Source organism: Populus nigra, chromosome 4 (genome assembly GCF_951802175.1).
Source record: "Populus nigra chromosome 4, ddPopNigr1.1, whole genome shotgun sequence".
In the NCBI taxonomy this organism is placed as follows: Eukaryota; Viridiplantae; Streptophyta; class Magnoliopsida; order Malpighiales; family Salicaceae; genus Populus; species Populus nigra.
The window spans coordinates 402,033-424,952 of NC_084855.1; the positions used below are offsets into that span (position 1 = coordinate 402,033).

The 22,920-nt window shown below is 35.8% G+C and overlaps 2 protein-coding genes and 2 pseudogenes across 8 annotated transcripts; 3 read left to right on the top strand and 1 right to left on the bottom strand.

The window, feature by feature from the left end:
• Window positions 1-270: 270 nt before the first annotated feature.
• LOC133691287 (glyceraldehyde-3-phosphate dehydrogenase B, chloroplastic-like) lies at window positions 271-2,948 on the top strand. The gene is made up of 9 exons (XM_062111717.1): window positions 271-491; window positions 597-710; window positions 1,019-1,180; window positions 1,294-1,461; window positions 1,568-1,728; window positions 1,843-1,904; window positions 1,987-2,036; window positions 2,152-2,558; window positions 2,668-2,948. The coding sequence occupies exons 1-9, from the start codon at window positions 393-395 to the stop codon at window positions 2,801-2,803; spliced, it is 1,359 nt and encodes a 452-aa protein (XP_061967701.1). The 5' UTR covers window positions 271-392; the 3' UTR covers window positions 2,804-2,948.
• Window positions 2,949-3,874: 926 nt separating this feature from the next.
• Window positions 3,875-7,018, top strand: LOC133692755 (serine/threonine-protein kinase/endoribonuclease IRE1b-like; annotated as a pseudogene).
• A 789-nt stretch (window positions 7,019-7,807) lies between these two features.
• LOC133691424 (glucan endo-1,3-beta-glucosidase 12-like) lies at window positions 7,808-10,377 on the top strand (annotated as a pseudogene).
• A 1,460-nt stretch (window positions 10,378-11,837) lies between these two features.
• On the bottom strand, window positions 11,838-17,351 carry LOC133691422 (glutamate receptor 3.3-like). Of its 7 annotated transcripts, none has more exons than XM_062111921.1 (8): window positions 17,033-17,347; window positions 16,317-16,625; window positions 14,840-16,182; window positions 14,480-14,757; window positions 14,092-14,123; window positions 13,587-13,993; window positions 12,803-13,274; window positions 11,838-12,051 (listed from the first exon to the last, which is right to left on the bottom strand). In XM_062111921.1, exons 2-7 carry the CDS (start codon window positions 16,582-16,584, stop codon window positions 12,807-12,809), a joined length of 2,796 nt encoding a protein of 931 aa, XP_061967905.1. In that variant the 5' UTR covers window positions 16,585-16,625; window positions 17,033-17,347; the 3' UTR covers window positions 11,838-12,051; window positions 12,803-12,806. The 7 variants fall into 7 exon arrangements, with proteins under 7 accessions (XP_061967905.1, XP_061967906.1, XP_061967907.1 ...); XM_062111922.1 differs by having other exon boundaries at window positions 16,317-16,655; XM_062111923.1 differs by having other exon boundaries at window positions 16,317-16,790.
• Window positions 17,352-22,920: the final 5,569 nt, after the last annotated feature.

Consider the following 22,920-nt stretch of genomic DNA (forward strand, 5'->3'; position numbering starts at 1 on the left):
GCCAGAAAAATAAAGAGGAGAAATCTACTGACTGTGGGTCGTTTCTCCTCTTCATGTGGGCCACGAGGTACAAAAACTGCGTATCTCACTCAGCAAATTAGTGGCAGTTAAGGGGCCGATGATTTTAGAGCCATGAAGAGGGCGTTCGGGAAAATACAAAAGGGTGCACAATCCGTGGTTCAGATTCTCATATTACAAGCTCAAACATCATCTTATCCCATACATTCCCATGCACAATTCTTACCACCACACGTTCTTTTAACTTAGTTGCCACCATACTTTAAAAGATTTGGAAAATTATGAAGGAAATGTAAAATGAGAGTGACTAATGAAACGAATTGAACTGTATTTATAGTCAGGAAGTTGCTCTCTCTAGCTTTATAGTTGCAGCCATGGCCACCCACGCAGCTCTTGCTCCGTCAAGAATCCCAGCCAACACCAGACTTCCCTCCAAGACCAACCACTCTTTCCCTACTCAATGCTCCTCAAAGGTCTCTCTCTCTCTCTCTATGCATTATACACACAAGGCACCCTATTGTAGGTGCTCTATGTTTCTGTCTTGTGTGTGATATTTTGAAGTTTACTTGGATATGCAGAGGCTAGAAGTGGCTGAGTTTTCTGGTCTTCGAGCCAGTTCATGTGTAACCTATGCAAAGAACGCTAGTGAGGGATCCTTCTTTGATATGGTGGCTTCCCAACTTGCTCCCAAGGTTAGCATAATTATATTTTGCTTTAGCACTATGTTTTTCCATCTGACAATTCTTCAGCATAATTGTATAGTTTTGCATGAAAGTTTAATCATATTACATTTGATAGCTTGATAGCTTGGGGTGGGAAATTTGAACTTGAAAACTCTTCTGTAAAGGAGGCATGTTGATAATATTAGCTAGGCTGCAGCTTGACTAGTTTGGTTGCTTTATTTTAGTGATAAAACTCTGTATTTTGAGTAGACCTTGATATATGTCCAGCTAACCCTAACCTTGATTCATCTGGTGCTGGATTTTTTCTCTAAATTCAGGTTGCAGTATCAACTCCTGTTAGAGCAGAAACTGTATCCAAATTGAAGGTGGCTATCAACGGATTTGGACGCATTGGCAGGAACTTCCTGCGATGCTGGCACGGTCGCAAAGACTTGCCCCTTGATGTAATTGTTGTCAACGACAGTGGTGGTGTCAAGAACGTAAGAAAAATATTATAATTAATCTTAATGGTATCCATTCTGGAGAATTAACTTATTATCACTGATTAAATGAGAAATCGACTAATCGAGTAAGAATGTTGTGCACCAATCAGGCTTCCCACCTATTGAAATATGATTCCATGCTTGGAACTTTCAAGGCAGAGGTGAAAATTGTGGACAACGAGACCATCAGTGTTGATGGCAAGCCCATAAAGGTTGTTTCCAACAGAGACCCTCTTAAGCTTCCTTGGGCTGAGCTCGGGATAGACATTGTTATTGAGGTAAGCTGTGCTCTCAACTCTCTCCCTTCTGAACTCTGTAATGGACTTGTCAGTTTTGGTGACAACTCTTTGTAAGATAATCATATCATCTGACTGAATTGAGCAGGGAACAGGAGTTTTTGTAGATGGTCCTGGTGCTGGGAAACATATTCAAGCTGGTGCCAAGAAAGTTATCATCACTGCTCCAGCCAAAGGTGCTGATATTCCAACCTATGTTGTTGGTGTTAATGAAAAGGATTATGACCATGAGGTTTCCAACATTGTAAGGTTTGTGTTTTAGCGAATCCGGCATACGAAAAGCAAGCACTACTATATATTCTTGATCATTCATTTTATTGCATATGATATATTGGAAGCCGAATAAAATTCCACTGCTTGCAGCAATGCTTCTTGCACCACAAACTGTTTGGCTCCTTTTGTGAAAGTCATGGATGAGGAATTTGGTACGAATCCAATTAAAATCAGTTCTGAAAAGCTTAGATGCATATGAGGGAAATGTGTGTGATTGTGTGATTACTTTGGCAGGCATTGTCAAGGGAACAATGACAACCACCCACTCCTACACTGGAGATCAGGTAAACCATTAAGAATTCAATGCTCTGCTGATATAGTGAATCAGTGATTTAGTCTACTTCATTAATGACATAGCCACTTCAACAATCACATTGAATTATATTATGTGCTATCCAGAGGCTTTTGGATGCTTCACACCGAGACTTGAGAAGAGCCAGGGCTGCCGCATTGAACATAGTCCCAACAAGCACCGGTGCAGCCAAGGCTGTATCTCTCGTGCTACCTCAGCTCAAGGGAAAGCTCAATGGCATTGCACTCCGTGTCCCAACCCCTAATGTCTCAGTTGTTGACCTTGTTGTGAATGTTGAGAAGAAGGGCATCACAGCAGAAGATGTCAATGCAGCCTTCAGAAAGGCAGCTGAGGGACCATTGAAGGGTGTATTGGACGTGTGTGATGTTCCTCTCGTCTCTGTCGACTTCCGGTGCTCTGATGTTTCTTCAACCATTGACTCTTCATTGATCATGGTCATGGGAGATGATATGATCAAGGTTGTCGCTTGGTACGACAATGAATGGGGATACAGGTCAGAATCCTAAACTAACTCAAAGCTTTTATATATATGTGTGTGTGTGTGGCTCTTTTATAAACTGATGAGAGTATCCTAACTATGATGATATGATTTATGTTTTCAGCCAAAGGGTAGTTGATTTAGCTCATCTTGTAGCCAGCAAGTGGCCAGGTGTGGCTGCGGCGGGAAGCGGAGACCCATTGGAGGACTTCTGCAAGACAAACCCAGCTGATCAGGAATGCAAAGTCTATGAAGCTTAGAAGATTTTGGACGAGAGTACAGTCAATAATGCCTGCTTTTTGCTGTGACGGCTTTACAGATTGGATTGATTACTCTTTTGTGTGTGCATTATGTTACCTGATAAATAACATGATTTTCTTTATTAAAAAAATGATATTTCTATTATGCAGCTTCATGTCAAAATAAATAAAAATATATATCGAAATAAAAAAAATTATTTATGTTCCATTCAAGATTCAGGACTAGAAATCAGTTAATTGCCACGTCACTTAGCCTCATCAATCACACCCACCATTAAAGCGTAGCACTTGATAATTACGAGTAAGTTTTTATTATATTTATATCTTATTAGTTATTCATAAAATAAGAAATTAAAATATTTATATTCTATCAGTTAAATCTTGAATATTCATTTTATTTAATAAAAGAATATTTTAGGTATACATACATACATACATATATATATATATATATAGTATTAAGGAGGGTTTAGATTTTATTTTAGATTGGGTTGAATAATATTTATATTTTATCTATTATTTATTAAATAAGTTAATTATAAAAATAAAACCCATCCATTAATGAAATTGTGGTTGAATTATCATCCTTAATTACTCTTGTACCCAACCATATATAAATTAAATAATTAAACTCTCGCCGCAGCGTATAACGGATTAAGCTGCTTCTCTCTCACCATAATTTCTTAAAAAATCCCTAAATCAGAAAAACCTTTAAAAAAATCCCCAATTCACGAGCTAAAAAATCCAATTCGAAATTTCCAAATGCAGCGATGAAGCGCTCTTTGATACTCCTTTTACTTTTAATAATAATCATATCACCACTATTCTCTCAATTTTGCCTCTCTGATCGGAGCAATCCTGTCACCAAGCTTTTCAACCCTCTATTTCCGCCAACACCGTAAGTAAATCTCATATTTAATTCGTTTTGATGCAGTAGTCAACAATTTTTTTAATTTTTTATTGATAATGACATTGGTTTTTTATTTATTTAATTATTTGTATGTTTGCTGGATGGTCTGCTGTTTTATTGGAGAACGAATAGTTTTGTTACCTAGTTTGTTGTAACTGATTTTTGTGCAGTGGAAGCCGTCACTGAGTGCAGATGAATATATTAGAATGACGCCTCATATATCGGAGGATGGAGAAATTACATTGGGATTGAAAAATACTACTGCTTTTTGTCAATGCCAAGATGGGGAGAGTGATTCGCACATATAAGTTTGATAATGCTGCTTCGACTTTGAGGGTTCAGGCGTTTGAAGAGAATGCTGTTATGTTGTCGAAAGATGCTGGAGAATTGGTAGAATCTGGTGATGTTGATTTGAGAACTTTTAAGCATCTGGTTTATATCACGAGGACAGATTATGTGCTGCAACACTATGCTCCAAACTCCACTGAGATTTTATGGAATGTGGCATTTGCGGATACTGAGGCTGAATTTCGGTGTCAGGGTATTCAGAGTTCTTATGGTGGGGTGTCTCTGAATGCAAATGTGGACACAGATGTGATCGAGTGGCAATTGCCTTGTCAAATGAAGACAGTTACCCTCTGAATTCGTAACCACAGCATGTTTGAATTTGATATACTAGCAATTACTCATATAGGAGGTGGAGCCACCTTTCTTCCAGTTCCAGATAACAAACCTCCTTTCGGACATGTTCCTAGATTTCAGCCGGCTCTTCCCAATAGTGGGAGGCATACCTATGCTTGCGTCACCCTCTTCTGAGGCCAAAATCCCTGGGATATTGGCTCCTTTCATTGGAAACAGTGGTACAGTGAATGCTATAAGCCCATCTTCTGAAATGATAGCAAAATAGCTGTTTTGTCGATTATGGGGTTCATCTTTTACAAATATTTAGCATCCAGAAAACAGGGCAAGTTGAATAAACCTATTGAGGAACTTCAAACCCAATCTGGGATGCCAAAAAAGAAGAAAAATCAGAGGTCAGGAAACAACAGGAATAATTCCAATAATGAGAAAATGCAGAAATATGTGTCTCTTCAGAGTAAGGTCGGTTAAACGAATGGAATTTTGCCTGTTGAAGGAAATGAAAGGAATTTGTTATTGAATTTTACTGATCATGTTGATGGTCGTAGAATTGGCAAGTTGTTAGTTTCCAACAAAGAAATTATGGTACGGTTGTACTTGAGGGAATTTATGATGGGCGTCATGTGGCTGTGAAACGCCTGGTGCAAACCCATCATGATGTGGCTTTGAAGGAGATCCAGAACCTTATTGCCTCGGATCATCACTTGCAGTTTGAATGACTTCATTTATGTTAGCTCTAAATCTTTCCAAGCTCAAATACCATCCAAGGATATAGCTTGCAACCACTTGCGTGAGTATTTGGTTCGACTACATTCAATTCCAGAACATAACAGGAATGTTGAATTGTGGAAGGCCAATGGCTATCCCTCGGCACGATTGTTAAAATTAATGAGGTCAGTTAATAATTCCCTTGTTGTTTTCTAGCAATCCATACATAGGTCTGTACATCCTAGAACAGTAATTAAAGAATTAAGGTTTTGCCTTGGATGGTGCATGTGCTTCTTTATTTTTTTCCGAATACTTCTTTTAAGGGCTTATAGAAAATGCTTAATCGGCACTACGATATTGTTTTGTTTTGGACATTCTAAATTCAGTCAGATCAGAATTCATGTCATTAAGATGGTCCCTGCTCTTGAATCAGCTAAAACAATAAAGTAGATTACCTATGAAACTGGACTAAAGTTGAAGAACTCTTTATTTCTGCAGAGATGTGATTTCTGGGCTTGCCCATTTGCATGAACTTGGAATTATACTTGGGGACTTAAAGCCTCAGAATGTTTCGATTATCAGTGAGAAATCTTTCTGTGCAAAGCTTTCAGATATGGGCATTAGCAAGTGTCTTCGTTGGGACATGTCTTCCTTGACCCAACATCCAACTGGTAAGCATGTCAATTTTCTTTTTGTCAATCCAATTATGCGAATAATGATCACACTTGCCTTCGTTGGGACATGTCTTCCTTGACCCAACATCCAACTGGTAAGCCTGTCTTTTTTTTTGTCAATCCAATAATGCGAATAATGATCGCACTTCTTGAGACTCGTTGCTGCTTTCATCCACCCCTCTTTTTGCTTGTGATTTCTAATGATGCTGGCTAACAGGTTATGGGAGCTCAGGCTGGCAAGCACCTGAACAACTACTCCGTGGATGCCAAACACGTGCATTAGATGTGTTTAGTTTAGGCTGTGTTCTATTTTTCTGTACCACAGAGGGTAAGCACCCTTTTGGTGATAATATTGAACGTGATGTAAATATTGTCAATGACCGGAAGGACCTATTCTTGGTAGAGAATATACCAGAAGTTCTGGATCTTTTCTCTTGTCTCTTGGATCCTGACCCAGAGAAGAGGTAAGACAGTCTTACACTTCCAATCTGAAAAGATTTTTTTATGCTCCTTCAATTATTTGTTTATTTGTAATTTGAAAAGAGTCCTATATTCTAACACATCCTGTTAGTATTATTTTTCATGTGATAACGTGTTCCCTGTATATGCTGTAGGCCAAAAGCCCAGGAGGTTTTGAACCATCCCCTGTTTTGGACTTCTGAGAGAAGGCTCTCATTTGTCCAGGATGTTAATGATCGAGTGGAACTGGAAGATAGGGAGAATGAATCAGAACTCTTAAATGCATTAGAAAGTACCGCAACACTGGCACTGAATGGAAAATGGGATGAAAAGATGCAAGCTGCATTCATTGACAACATTGGCTGCTACAGGCGTTATACGCTTGATAGTGTTCGTGACCTATTGGGGGTCATACGCAACAAGTCACATCACTGTAGGGAACTCACTCAAGAGATGAAAGAATTATTAGGGTCACATCCAGAAGGATTTGAGAGTTGTTTTTCACGTCGATTTCCAAAACTCTTGATTGAAGTTTACAAAGTGATCTAAAGGTTTTGCAAAGAGGAGGAATTTATTTGTACACATACAGCAATATAATCTAGCAAACCACTGTCATTCTCCATACCTATCATGGTTCCTCTGGACAGAATAGTTATAGGTTTTGTACATAGAAACTGTATCATATCACAACTTGTAAACGTCAATTGTAACCCACCCAATGTAACATCTTTTAGTTACGTTTCTTTTACCACCGAAGAGGCACAGCTGGCTCCAGTTAAAGGAAATGTTACATTTCACCATACTTGGAAGATTTTTTGAGTTGAATATTGCCTCTACTCTGAGCAGCCTGATCCATGATGGTTTTTGCGTTTGGGTTTGAGGATTCCAGATAGGTTTGTCTAGATATCAATAGCTTTTAATGAATGGTCATCATGCATGCAAGTGCAATTATTTGCCTCTCTCTAAATTTTGAAAACTCTCACTGCTGTAGGGTCCAAGCTGAGATTGCACCGGTTTCTTTCACATTGTTGTGGACAGTTTTTCAAACTCCTGATGATATCTTTTCTATCCGTACTCTGGCAAGCTACCGCATTTTTCAACTGGGAGTATCATGCAACTACAGGTCTCAAATTTTACTCCTGCACATAATTCTCAAAGTTTACTCCTGCACATAATTCTCAAATTTTGGATGACAGAAGGGGTTATCCTATCTTCTGTCATCCAAGAGGCATTCAAGCTCTTGGAAGAGGTTATCCTTTCATAATTCTCATAAATTAGCTTCTATTTCTCTAACCTTAACTTTGATTCACCAACCCCATCCCCAGGATAAAAGAAAACCTTACAAGAAGCCAAATTTGGGTACAGAAACTGAACCGTTCACGAGAGTGCTTGTTGAAAGGCTCTAAACTTTACAGGCTGAAAACCCTAAATTATTTTATACTTTAGTTGATTATATTATACATGGGAGAACTAAACGCTATCCCAACCAGTGCGTGTGTGATGCTGGCCTATCATATATGTCAGCCAAATAATCCAAGATCCCTTCAGAACAAAATTACAGTTGGATCCCAATTTAACCCCACAAATTAACTTTATCTCCACCGTTTGCTACCCAACACGAGTGGCCCACTCATCATCACCTTTTGACCTGGAGTTTGAAATTTTTGCATCACCCTGTTTCCCAGTCCAGGATTTCCCCAAATTTTGGCACCAGTAATAGTTTATCCATATAGTGCTTAGGTAAGACAAGTAATTCTAGCAAACGCCATTGTCATTTTCCCTTCAGAGATATTGGTTCATAAATCCTCTATACAAGCAAAATTCTCTCACTAGTAGCAGCCCCAGTTGAACCAAAATGGCTCCTGCCTATCTCCTTGTCCTTCTCTTCCTTGCAATTCTCAGCCCATTTCCAAACGTTTCTGCTGTTGGTGTGAACTACGGCACTCTTGGAAACAACTTGCCATCACCAAAAAAAGTAGCTCAGCTTCTTCAATCCACACTCATTGACAAGGTGAAGATCTATGACACAAACCCTGAAATCCTCGGGGCATTTTCCAACACCGGAATTGACCTCATCGTAGCAGTCGAAAACTACCACGTGGCAAACATCAGCACTGACACATCAGCTGCCGATGAATGGCTCACCAATCGCGTGATTCCCTTTATTCCTGCCACTTCCATTGTTGCCATTGCTGTTGGTAATGAGTATTTAACAACAGATCCTGATCACTTGAAGCCAAATGCACTTATCCAGGCCATGCAAAACTTGCATTCTGTTTTAGTACAACGCGGACTTGACCGAAAAATTAAGGTCACAACTCCACATAGCATGGCAGTTCTTGCTTCCTCATTCCCTCCTTCAGCTTCAACTTTTGCCACTACACTCATGCCTGTTATGACCTCAATTGTAGGGTTTTTGGCTGACACAGGTGCCCCTTTTATGGTCAATGCCTACCCTTATTTTGCTTATAGGGACAATCCTGGTATGGTTGACCTAGAGTATGCCTTACTAGGAAATGCAAGCGGGGTTCGTGACCCTAAAGGATATGTGTACAGCAATATGTTAGATGCCCAAGTTGACGCTGTTAGGTCAGCTATTATTGCATTAGGGTTTGGTAATCGGACAGTTGAGATGACCATATCAGAATCCGGGTGGCCGTCAAAGGGTGAATCAGGTGATGACGCTGCCACACCAGAAAACGCAAAGACTTACAATACTAGGTTGATTGAACGTGCACAGTCTAATAAAGGGACACCAATGAGTCCTAAAAAGAACATAGAGATATTTGTGTTTGCTTTGTTTAATGAGAATAAAAGAGGGTGGTGTTAGTGAGAGGAATTTTGGGATGTTTAATGGGGATGGATCTAAGGTGTATGAAGTGGATTTGAGCTGCCAGTTTTGTAGTAGCAATGGAGGGACATTAGGGTTTGGGGAGAAGATGTCAAGTGGAGTAAGAGGTCCTTCAGTTTGGTGTGTGGCTAAACCTCATGCTGATGAGAAGGTGCTTCAAGCTGTGCTGGATTTTTGCTGCGGACCAGGTGGTGTGGATTGCAGAGAGATTTATGAAAGTGGTGATTGTTTTGCACCAGATAAGCTTCATGCACATGCATCCTATGCCATGAATGTTTATTATCAAATCCATGGGAGAAACTACTGGAATTGTGACTTCAAGGGCACTGGACTTGTTACTTTCAGCGATCCAAGTAAGAATTCAATAATTTTCCCTTCTCATTTTCCTACTTTAAAATGTGTTTAGTTCTTGTTAAACCAGTTTTATTAAACGTGTCCGGTCCGGCTGGATAAACCCGTAATTAACCTGTTAAATTGAGATTGCAACTTAGTCAAATACGTTAGAACCTGGTTTAACTATTTTTATTGTTTTTTAATGATTTTTTAATTGATATCATGATTAGATCACCTAATCAGATTATTAACTTATTTTACCTGTGATTGGGGCTTTATAGACTAAATTAACAAGAGTTAACTCACCGGGTTTAACAAGAGTTAACTCATCTAAAATGTTAAAAATAAAAAAAAGTTTTTTGGGCTTTGTAATCACGTTTAATAACTTTGTTTGAAACTTTAATATTCAAAAAGAGTTTTTCAAACAAAATTAAAAAAAGGGTATTTGTTATAGATCAGTTGTTCATCAATTCTTTGTTTTTTCTGTGAATGATTCGATCAGGTTATGGTACATGCAAATATTCACAACAATGACTAATGAGCGAGAAATGGCAGGAGCCTTCAAGAGGTTTCTGGCAACTCTTTCTGTGATTATTAATTCATGTAAAAGTGACGTGAGAGACACCTTGCCTCGGTTGCTGCAAAGACTTTGTAGAATTAATTCGTTGGTTGCAGCTGGTGGATTAATCGATGGATTTGTTTGAATATTTTGGTGGTTTGTCTGATAAAATTAAAAGTGTCTTTTTCTCTGGAGAACAGAGTGAGCAGCAGCGAGCACATGGCGGCAGGCAGGGTCTCATGTCATGTCTCCATGATCTAAGGCTTTTCTTCATGCTTTGGCCTCTGTGGTCAGAAAAACTGGAAAAGCTCCCTCTCTTTCTTCGGGAAAGAATCTTTTCTGGTTTCCTACTTTCGAAAATTGGGCCCTTGTAGCTGTAGGGCTCTCTTCTCTTGTTTGAACGTGTGCTTCCTTCCATCGAAACCGTTTTCTATCTTGTCAGCTCTCTTTGTTTTCAATAAAAACATTATTTAATTAATCAAATAATTCTTGCCATTCAAATTTTAATTTTATAAAAGCAAAGATAATATTTTTTAAAACCATAATTAAAAATATTTTTTATAAATTTTATTTTTAATCTGTAATCACAAAAGTTATTAAAGTACAAATGCACTTGTAATTTTTAAATTATAATCACAAAAACTATTACGTGGAAAAAAAAAAGGATACAAGGTGTAAATGGTCATTCGAAGACCTGAACTGGTTTGGTTTGGTTTAATTAATTTTAGATTTTAAAAATCAAAACTAAATTAAACTGGAATTTTTTTTAATTAGTAAATTTAGTTTTTTTTCCTGATTTAATTAGTTATTTGATTTTTTTTTTCACCCTTACACGATGAATAGAAAGTCGTAAATGTGTGCTTTTGAAACTGAGTTTCTTGAAAATTTATGTTAAGGAAAGAAAAATGAATGAAAGTCCAGCTTTCAATTTTATATTTCATTTTAGAAATGATTCATCTTTAATTAAAAAAAATGGATTTTAAAGAATTCATTGTATTAAATAATTGTAAAATGTCGGGTTATATATATTTAGCCATAAATACAAGCTTTTTAATTGTTTTGAAATATCTTTTCATTTTAATTTTTATATGAAGTTAGACAAGTTTCTTAAAATAATTTTGTAAACCCCAGCTAAGAAAAATCAATTAAAAAACCTTTAAAATATACTAAATTAAAATGGTATTGGAGACAAGTAAAAATTGGTCGACGGGTTGCTTATAAATAAATAGAGAAAAAACTAAAATTTCAATTCTTCTCGTGAAAACAATTGGTTAGGACTGAGAAGAGAAGAAAATTTAGGGAAATTTTTTGAGAAAAAACTAAAGAATTAGATAAGGCAGTGAAGGAGGTGAGAATCGACTTGGATTATATTATGTGTAATAAGCATTAAATAAAAAGATACAAGTGAGATCATTGGTACTATACACCAGTAGAGAATAGCTACCAAAACACAGAGTACGTACACGTTAGTGCTAAATACTTTAAAATTATTGATTATTTATTTAAATTCAAGCATGTCATGTAACTAAAGTTATATATTTAATTTATAATTTCTGATATTGAATAATATGTTAAGCTAGTTGCAAGGATTCACGCGTTGGAATTTGACATATCAGTTGGGTGTAGGCAACATGGTTAACTACCCTGGATAAGAGTTCAGGCCAGAATTTGATCTGAAAGAAAACATTGTCATGGAAATTAATCAGTTGTCCGGGAAAGTACTAGATAGATTTATTAGTAGCTTTGAATTGTGAAGTTGCATGTATATATATATATATATATATATATATATATAGGGGGTTAATCAGATATTCGGGACAATAATATATTCTTACATATATACAACATATTTTTACATATATATATATATATAAAATCTATTGCAAGGTGAGGCAGGTCGGTTGTCAATGACAAAATGCTGCAAGAATATCGATACTTTTTGTGTTGTGCTTGGAAGCATATGAACAGGACAATTTATGATTCTTTGCCGAGGTCAAGATTACAGTGATCAATTATAGGCCCCACTCCTTGTCTGCTTCTCTCCTCCCCCCTGTTTTTTTTTTCTTCCTTCTAGCAAAACTCATTTTGCTGAATGTTAAGAGCGTGAAGAGCAGCCTGCGGATTGAATTCGTAACAGTCAAGTTAGTTTCAACGAGATTAGGAGACAAAGTTAATTAAGTGTAGAGAGAACTCAGCCAACATATTATTCTTGATCTGTTAACACTGAAATTCTAACGTTTCCTTTCTTTATGATTTGATACAGGATTCTGGGATAGATATCAGCAATGTAGTGGTTGGTGCCATCTATGTAATATCAGCAAATTTCAGTGAAACTGATCCATGCATTGATGTTGAACTGAAGTAGATGGAAAGATTGATAACATTCTGAATTAAGGTCAAACAAATTCAGACTCGTGGAACAAAAATTTGTAGAGCTATAGATGAGTATTGAACAATTTGTTTCAAAGTCCACCTCAAACTCAGGACTAATGGTGTTGTTTTTCTTTTGTTTGTAACTCTAAATCAAAGGGGATTTGAGTTAGCCTACTTTTCCTATTTGATCTGAAACTTTCTCAAATCAATCAAGTTATCAGCGGACACCTCTATTTACAAGAGAAATGGGAATCTTCCGAGAAGCTGATTCACAGGTTCTTCTCTCCATAGGAACAAAAGTACCAATATAATCATTACTAAACTTGCTGAAGAGATGAAATCCTAAACAAGATAGATAATAAACTTACTTTTATACTATCTCCAATATTCTCAATGTCATCTTAAAGCATTTTTAAAAAAGAAGAAGAAGAAGCAGCAGCTTTCAAGGTATAAAGTACTATAAAAGGATAAAAATGTTCATTCATAAGCTTACTTGCTTATGTTGATGTCGCTCCAATCGTCCTTTCTGTTTCTTTCTTCTTGGGATTCCTCAGTGACTCACCGTCCTGATCTTTCCTGGATAATGATCTTTCCAACTTCCTTCTTTTACTCGCATTCTTTGTTGGGTCTTCCTTCTGATCCATTAATGTCAATAGTCTACGGATACACCCAGAACGTGAGGGATATTGACCAGTAGAAGCAGATTCTGCGGGGGCAGCATAAAACAGTCGTATAATCTGCAAGACGTATATGACGAGTGAAATGAAGCAAGCTAGACCACAAAGGAGAAAGAGGCCCCAAAAGCTCCTGAGGTAAAGTTTATCTGCTTCAAGCTCAGAAGTATCCGAACTGCATGTGCTTTGCATCAGCCACTTGTCATGGATCCGTTGGAGATCACCATTCTCTGATAGTGCTAGAATTGCAGTCGACATATCCACAGCTAAGGGAGAGTCTCTTGGAAATGCCTGGTTTACAGAAAACACAGATGAGCAGAGGAAAGAATCAGCAATGGAAACTAACCATTACCTTGGAAAGATGTTTATGTATAATGGTAAAGTGCACTGCATGTATGTCCAGGGATTCGGAATGAGTACATTTAGCTTGCATAAAACATAGTTTTGAGGCTAAAATCATGTGAAATAAGCCTTTTAAAATGTTAATGCGCTGTTTTGACAGATGTTTTATGGAAATCTTATCCTTTTTAGATCTAATGCAGTAAGTAATGCTCTGCTTTTAGCGTGAGAAAAGAAAAGATGGATCAGAAAGCAGGTACTCACGAAACCCCAGCCACTTTTAGTAAATTCTCGACCCACAATCCTGAACGTGCACTGCCCTGCAAGGAAAAGTTCCACATAAGGACGTTCATCAACAATGGCAGCAACACCCCCTTTTCCAGGACCGAGTTGGAGTGCTTTAGCATATTCTTCTGGTGATCCCAGGGCAACAAGCCTAGATTTTGATATTCCAACTTCCTCGCTCAAGTAATATTCAGCAAAAGAACCCACCTGGTACCCTACTGGCTCATCACTTTCCTTCAAGCTTTCAATTCCTTTAATATGAGAAGATAGTTGCTGCACTGTGAGAATTGACGTCAAGCTTGCAGTGTAGTTTGAGTTGATTATTAAAACCACAAAGAGCCATATAAGTAGCACAAATCGCGCAAGGGTGCTCATAGTGTTTTCTCCTGCAAAGGTTATAGGAAATCAACTCGATCAAATAAATGATGATGCTTATAGTCCAAGATAAGCATAAAATCTTGGCAAGAATCTGATTTTCACTTACTATGAGTGGAAAATAGAGTCGAGAGACTGAACCTGCATGGGTTAAGAAAAAATGTATCAGCACTGATTGTTTCGAGTACTTTCAAGATGTTATTTGGTGATATATTTTCTGATGTCTGACCCTCATATGATACAGTCAGCTTTACAAAATGGTGCTTGAATTGCAAGAATACAAGTACATAATTTTAGCCAAGCAGCATGGTACAGAAAGCAAATTGCTTCCCACAATCAAAAAACAGAAGGGAAACATTTATAGCAGTAACTGAGAAACAACAGACACAGATGCAAGAATGATAACATTAAAACTCAAGGAACAGTGCAGACATGTATGAGAAAATATTTCTCTTTTCTTGAATTTTGAAGAATTTCCATGTGACTTGAAAGCTCACCATATAACAGTTATGATTTGCCTTTTAGGTGGCCCCCTGAACTCATCATTTATCCTATGCTCAAGAATCCACACAACTAAGCCAACAACAAAGAAGAAACAACCGGTGACGATCCACAAACGGGCACTAAATGGCCCCAGGAAAGCCCAGGCTCCTGAGTTTGACTTCCTAAAAGGGGCCACAACAACCAATCCAGATGCGACATATGGCTGTGTAAAATCTAGGATTTTTGTCCTGTTGGTGACAATGGCAACGTCACCAACAACAGCATCAAAGAACTGCAACAAGAATATGAGCGAATCAGACACTGGAATATATAGACTCAACTTGAAGTTGCAAACAACTTTACTATGCACTCACACCCGTCGTAATTTTATACACCAGCTCCGTGTAGCTTGGATTGTTTTTACCATCTCCAAAGGGGATAAACTGATATTGAACAGGATATGGTAATAAAGTTATTGCAGATGTAAAAACATCTATGCAGAAACCTTTGAATGTATCTGTCCCTCGTGCTTGTGATACAAACTCCCGGAAGCTGACCCGAAGTGGCACACCAATTCTCAGTTGCTTCCCATTGTTAGCAAAAGCCCATCCACGTGGCGTGAACAATGTATCTCCAGGCCAAATGACTTTGTACAGTTCCTGGTTTGCACTTGAACGATTTGGTGGCTTTGTATAAAGTATCTCAGGAGGTACGACAGTCAAACCAGAGTAATTGGACCAGTAACCAATCCGTTTGAACCCAGTTCCGAACACATTATTAACATCATATGCAGGAAGGATAAGAGATCTGTCTGTGTCAAACTTAATACGGCCTGTCAAACCAACAAGATCACTCTGCAATATGTTATTCAGCAGAAGTTTTCCATCATCAAAGATGCCCATTGCCTCAAGGTGGAGACCACTATCTTTCACTGAACGTAACCTGGAATAATTAGTAAATGAGATAATACCGCCCTGGTTAAAAAATGCATCAATAGCATGTGCAATTAGCCAGACAGAGTCATAAGCATAAAGGCCATAAGAATTCAGCCCCAAAGAACCACCAGTCAATTTGCGCCACCTAGAGTAAAACGCTCTCTTTCGATCTGAATCTGGTGTATGTTGACGAAAAAAGAGAACTCCTTGAATTGAGTCCATGGTCTCTGATGGGAGAGGAGAAGCAGAATCCAAAACAGACGAGAGCCAATTTGTAGCAATCCATACCCACCCATTACCCATCATTTGAAGACGGTTTGCCACAGAAAAGACCTCGAAACCCACATCAGGATTTACATGGAGAACTATAACTCGAGATTCCATTGATGCAACCTTAATAAGCATATCTAAGATGTCAGTCCTATTAACTCCAGAATCCGGGGGAACCCCCACCTTGTAAGATATTCTACAACGTCTCTCTGCAAGTTTATCACCCAGAGCTGACATGCCATTTCGTCCATAATCATCATCAATGTAAATGGCAGTTACCTGCTTCCAACCATAATAATCAACAACGTCTGATATTGCTGCCATTTGGTGCAAATCGCTATGGGTGGTCTGAACAAAAAAGGGAAACTGCAGAGAGTTGAGACTGGGGTCTGTTGCTGCAAATGACAATAGGGGAACTTGAAGCTGATTCGTAACATGGGATATGATACGAGCAACGACAGAAGATTGTGGGCCGATAATGGCAACAATATCGGTCTCCATAAAACGCAAAGCTGCCACAAGCATTATGATTAGAGTACATGATTAAAAATCCAATATCCTCCATGATAAGTGGCTAAACACACTAAGTGTAGTCAGCAACTAACATTGAAAGCAAAAGGGAATTGAAGATGTAGCAGTAAATTACCTTCAACCATGCCTAGAAACCCACTGCAATTAGAGTTTCTCATATCAACATTGAGTTCGGTGCCCCGCAGAATGCTAGAATTCGCATTTACATCTTTGACAGCTTCCTGAATAGCAATCTTGGCAACTCTTCCAATCGAAGATTCGAATGTAAAAAGAGCTCCAATATTCACAACAGCAGGCCTTGAGGTCAGATTCCTACTATATCCAGTTGTTGAAAGCAGTAAACAGATGAGAAATACCCAACAACCAAACCTAATAGAATCCATTTCAATTCAATAACACAATTATCTTCTCCTCCAAAACGAATCTGCCAGCACAATATTGATTATGAAGGGCTCTGAATAACGTGTAAAAAACCAGACCTTAATCAGAATTATCAGCAACAGCAGTTTCAAAAACAGCAGTTAATTGACTGAAGAAGTAAGCAACGGTCTCTTCATGCATGTATGCAATAAAAAGATATCTGCAAAAACTAAACTTTTAAACAACTCGTCAAGCACTGAGTTGCACAGTTCTCTGCTGAGAAAAAATAAAACTTCAGAATCCAGACAAAAGCATGAACTCAGCCATAGCAATTTCAAAAGCAAATTTGCTTCATTTGCTACAACAATGGCCCTAAGCTATAAGAAGACAGCTAGCAAGTAGAAACAAGAACCAGATTCTATGTTCAAGTAAGGAACAAAATTCCAGAAAAGCCCGTGTTAAAGAAATTACCAGGAAAGAACCCCATGACGAAGCCAAGAACAGTTCTTTCTCCAATGAGACTTGAGAGCGGGACAAGTCACCAAACTTTCTTCATTGGTCACTTGCCTCTTTAGAATTGAATGGGAATCAAATCCTCATAACGAAAGAAGTACGTCATTGTTCAAATGGGCAGCAGAAGGCATCATGTTTGAAATTCGGTTCAACATGAGATGAGATTCCCAAGTTGGTGATAGTTTTGTCGTCTACAAAGTTTTTGGAGGGGCACAGCTTCTTACAGATAACTGTTGCTTGACTTGATTGCTTGAAGGTGGATTCCAACTATCTATTCTTAGACTCCGTTATTTCATGTGATACATGATAATATCAAATACGCATTTAATGTCATAAATAAAATATGATTGGGTTTGATTGTCTTTACAGTTGAACTGCTGTTTTGTTTTTTTATGTTTTTAATAGCTTCAAAACATTTAATGTTTTTTATTGTTTTAATATAATGATGGAAAAAATAAATTTTAAAAAATAAAAAAAATATTTTTTTAAAAAATACTTTAAAATATAATCTCTAATAAATTTTAAAATTGATAGTTAATGTTACAAAGACAGTTTTTACAAGGTCAAGTTTTCCTTGATTTATTGAATTTTATTGCATCTCGAGACGCTAGTGTGGATCATTGACAAATTAAAGTTATTAAATATCTTAGATGATGAGAGTCTATGAAGTGGTGGGAGGGATGTGAAATATATTGGTTAAATATATATGATTGGAGGTAAGATTTATATTAAAAAAAGGTAAAAATCTATATATATATACAGTGGCGGAACTGGGGGAGGCTGGCAGGGACCCGGGCCCGGGCCCCTGCAAGGAAATTTTTCCCAGCTTTTTCCTTTGTAAAATAATTAAAGTTTTATTCTTTTTAAAATATTTCTTTTAATTTGGCCCCCTTACTTTTTTCTTCTTGCTCCGCCCCTATATATATATATATATATATATATATATATATATATATATATATATATATATATATATATATAACTTGGGATGATTTAGCTGGCACTATGATAAAACTTGGCATGTTTTAGTGGGTTAACTCAATAATTTGTTAATTTAAAACTTGATTTACATAAGATTTATATTTAACCGCGTAGGAATTGATTCAATTAAACTTAATTTTACTTTTAAAAAACATAAAACGATAAACATTGACCAACCTAGGCCATGACCCACCTTTAAACCAAGTCACGGGCCACGCTAGATTTTACTAGGTACATAGTAGTTGGCCTATATATATATTATTAAAAAAATGTAGGGTATTCATGAGCACTCCTCAAAAGGGGATCAACAAAATGCATCGCCTGATTTGGAAATTTGCGGGAGTAAACTTTAAAGATGCTTCACAGTGCATGCATCATGCAAAGGTCACGAGACCCATTGGCACGTCTTGATATTTAATGTAATTAATTAATCAAGTTTGAAACCCTAACACTGCAGGTTTCCGACAAGAACAATTTCGATGGAAAGGACCTTGAATAACGCTGGCGAGGCTCTGCATGTATCGAAATGGTAGAAGATATGCAGAGAGGATCGAGAACTATGAAAAGCACTTAATTTGATCTTATTCGATTCTTATTGTTGATCAACTTTCCTTAATTAGCTTGGTGTATCTGTGCTCCATTGATCCCCTATGGTTCATGACACAGAATTTTATCGTATATTACTTGGTTAAAGCCTTAAATTACTGGATGGGCAAGAACAAAAGAATTGTTTCAGATCACGTGAAAATGTGGAAAATATCATGATGCATGTAAAAATATTCTTATACCTCTGAGCAATATTATAAATTATCTCATCACATTGATTTTGTTCATGAATGCTTAAAGAATCAGTTTATCTATAATATTTATATTATTTAACCATTATTCACCTATCAAAGTTAGATAATATAGATATTATAAATGATAATAGATTAAAAAATATAAAAAATAAATTTTATAGATCATGGAGCAGGTTGAGATTTTTAAAACTTAATCAACTCGATCTAACTCGTATATTTTATATTCTTTTTATTTTATATTTTTTAATTTGTGGATTGAAAATGTCTCAAGTCCGAATTTTTTATTGGTGTGTTTCCTATTAGATTTCTTTAACAAAAAAACTTGTCTTTATATTTAATAGTGATGCAATGTATAAAAATTAAATCTAATATTGAGGGTGTTATGAAATCTACTAATCATATTGTAGATTCTTCTATAGATTTTTATAATATTCATAAAAAAAATCCATGATATATCCAATCAATTCACTTCAATTTAAAATTAGACACAAAAAATAACCCAAGTCTACTTAAGTTAACCTTTTTAAGCATTATTCTCAAGTCATGAAGTTGAAATAACATAATAGAAAGTAAAGAAAACAAATCATAAAGTTTAATTTTCAATCAACCCAATATTAAATAATGAAATTAGAAAAAAAATTAATTTTAAAAAATCCGAGTCAACCGGATTAACTTACTAAACTCGTGATTCATGTCTTAAGAGTATGATAACTTAATAAAAAAATAAATTTAATAAAAAAAAATAAAAAAAAAACATTGATTGAAAAAAATTAAAACAAAAAACTAATCTAACAAACAATAATACAGTAAAATCTCATCTCTTTAAGTTTATTGGTAATAATTAGAAGTTGTATTTGTATCGATCCACGGACCTAAACCTAGCTCATCTATATACATAACACCCATGAAACCCTTCTGGGCTGGGTCATAGCTGCCCGTTCCTTTTAATACCAGGTTGATTAAAAATTAGATTTTATAATTTATTTTAATTTATTTTTTATTTGATTATTTCGGTCTCATGATTAAAATCATGAATTTTATAAGTCAATTTAGATTATCTTTTAACATGATAATAGAATCATATTAAATCAATATTCGTATTTTTTTTTTCTAAAAAAATCATTAATAATATCTACATATTTTTTTTATATTAAAATAAATTTAATCCAAATAACGTGTACAGTGATCCAGTGACATGTTTTGATCGATGGGATTTTATTGAACTGACAAAGGAAAGAAAAGGATAAGGTGATCATGGAATAATACTCGAGGAATTACGAGCAAAAAGGATCGTGCAAGTTGCAACCCGACATGCAAGAAAAGTTCTTGAACCGGATATATAATCCAAGGCTTGAGTTACCTGGATTTTATTAAAACAATGGATTACCTCGATTGATTGAGGTTAATTGAAAACTTTTTTTATTTTATTTTAAAAAATCTTGAACAGTTAACTGGTCCGTAAGGTAATTCATCGGAATGACCAGATCAAATTTAAATCGAGTTTCTTTTATTCTCGTCTCAGGGGTCGGAGCCGATCAACCCGCCTCGCCGGCCGACTGAAAAACTGTGCATGCAAGCGAGGTACATGAATGAAAGATGGAGTAGCATATTATCCTTTTGATGTCAAGATCATCACCCGTTGTTACTGCTATTCTACTCCAGCCCCACCGACGAATGATTGTCTTTGATTTTGATGCCAAATCTTGTACACTTTCACAGCTATGGTATCTAGGGTGAGCAGCTCAAAACGAATACTTCCTCTCTCCCTTTTTTGTTTTTTCCTTGGTTTTGCTGTTAGAAGTGGTGACGAATTTCGGTTAATTTCAGTTGAGTTTTTATTTTTTTAAAATAATCAAATTAAAATTATTATTTTTTAAAATTTAAAATTGAAACTAAATCAAAACCGGTTTAAATTAATTGATTTTAATTTGATTTCGTTCAGTTTGTGTTGTTAAAAACAATAAAACCAAGAAAAAACTTATATTTGCGAGTCCAGGAGAAATTCATCTGTAAAACCAAAGTGTATAGATTAATTATCAGTTTTAAAACGCATCAATCGGTATTTTTTCCAATAAAGTGATAAAGATCGATAACGTAAACTTCAATTATTTACTCCTTTTTAAAACCTCATGATTTTTATAGTATTAGAAAAATAGAAGCAACCCTGAAGAAAGAAAACAAAATCTATGAACTCATTCCTGTTTATATGAACCAGGACCTGATTAAATTCTATTTAACATACAAGCAAAACTAGAATTGCAGATTATAATATAATAGAAAAGGCAAAAAATCTCAAAATTTAATTTTGAGATTTTTCAGTTTTCTAAAAATCCAATCTTTAGGGTTTCTAATTAGTTAATTTAATCGGATTTTCTGGTTTTTTCTAACCCAAGCTGTCGGTATTCAAAAAAGTGGATATGAACCTCTGTAAAGATTCCACCTCACCAACAATTCTTGAAATTAATTTGTACTCTTATATGACCCAGAGGGACTCCGCAAGGCAAATCATTATATTATGCTGTTGATTGAGCACTTAATTGGTACAAGATACATAGCCCATTCGTTTTCAACTTGAACAGTGAATTAACCTTGCACGGTTGCACCAGCTCAAGTATGCTTCCGTGACTCCTTGGACTTCTAGTTCGGGAAATATTGAGGAAAGTTGCCCTCCATTTTTTATGTAACCGGTCGCAGATGTTGACAGTGATAACTTAATGTAATATTGTGAAAGTAGTTGTTTTTTATGAATATTATTAGCTTGGTTATGTATTATAATAATATTTTTTATTTTTTTAAATTTATTTTAAAATTATTTTATCAAAATAATATAAAAATGAATAAATTTAAAATATAAAATATCTATTTTTTTAAAAAAATATTTTTATACAGCAAAAACAAACAAAGGTACCCGACAAGCTGCATGAGCAAGGTGGATGTCACGCCTCTAGCTCGGGTTCGGTTACATCTTTGGTCAGGCCTTGGGCTTGCATGTGATATCATGATGGTAACCCACAACTTGGATTTGTGACTAACAACGACTCTGTCGAGCCCTGTGGCTCTGCATATCCTATCCAGTGTGTTTCTTCTACTGCACGCAAATGGTCACTCAGTGTTCTCTCATTGATACAAGAAATGATCATGATTAGATGAAGCAAGACAAGAGCGCGACTCCATTTTTTATCTTACTGCCGGGTCCAAGTTGAAACCTGTGTTATTATCCAGCAGTGAATCATTTTAATTTAATAATTTAAGTGGTAAGTAATATTTTTTTAAAATATAATTTATATTATTTTTAAATATATTCTTTATAAATAAAAGTACTTGAAACTTGTATAAGTTTACACTATTTTATACTTAATTTTTATCAAATAAATAATGACGATGAGATTCGAATTCATAACATTTTAATTATTAAAATTTTAATATTATATTATAAAAATATTTTAATTTAATAATTTAAGTTGTTAAATAATTCTAAAATATAATTTATATTATTCACTTAAGGATATAGCATTGTCTGGTTTCAGATTGGCTCCAACCAGCACATGAAATCTAAGTAAAGTCATGGTTATTAACTATGACTGAAACATTGATCGCCACCGTCGACTGCAATACCTTCCATAATTAGCAAAATAAAAGGTTGGAATGACAAAACCACCTAATTATAATTAGAGCAGCTATACCACACACCAGGGAGAGGGAGGGGAAAAATTTACAAGAAAAGAGACAGAGGACCATATCAACCCATGATCTATCTGTTTGTCGATAAATTTATGATCTGCTTGTCGATTTAAGGTTCAATCATTACATCCTTTGATTGATCTAGTTTGTTTGTTTGTTTACATTTGATCCATCCTTTGAAACACAAAAGGGTTTTTCTTGTAATAAAATAAAATATCACTACAAGGGTCTCCCTGCACAAAAAACAATTCAGCTCTCAAATCAGCAAAACACCAAAAGCATATGTAAAAATAAATGAAAAAAAAACGAATTTTTTTTTTTTAATTTAAGAGAGAAATAAGAATGGAAATAAAATATATCATAGAATATCTAATTCAAAACTTA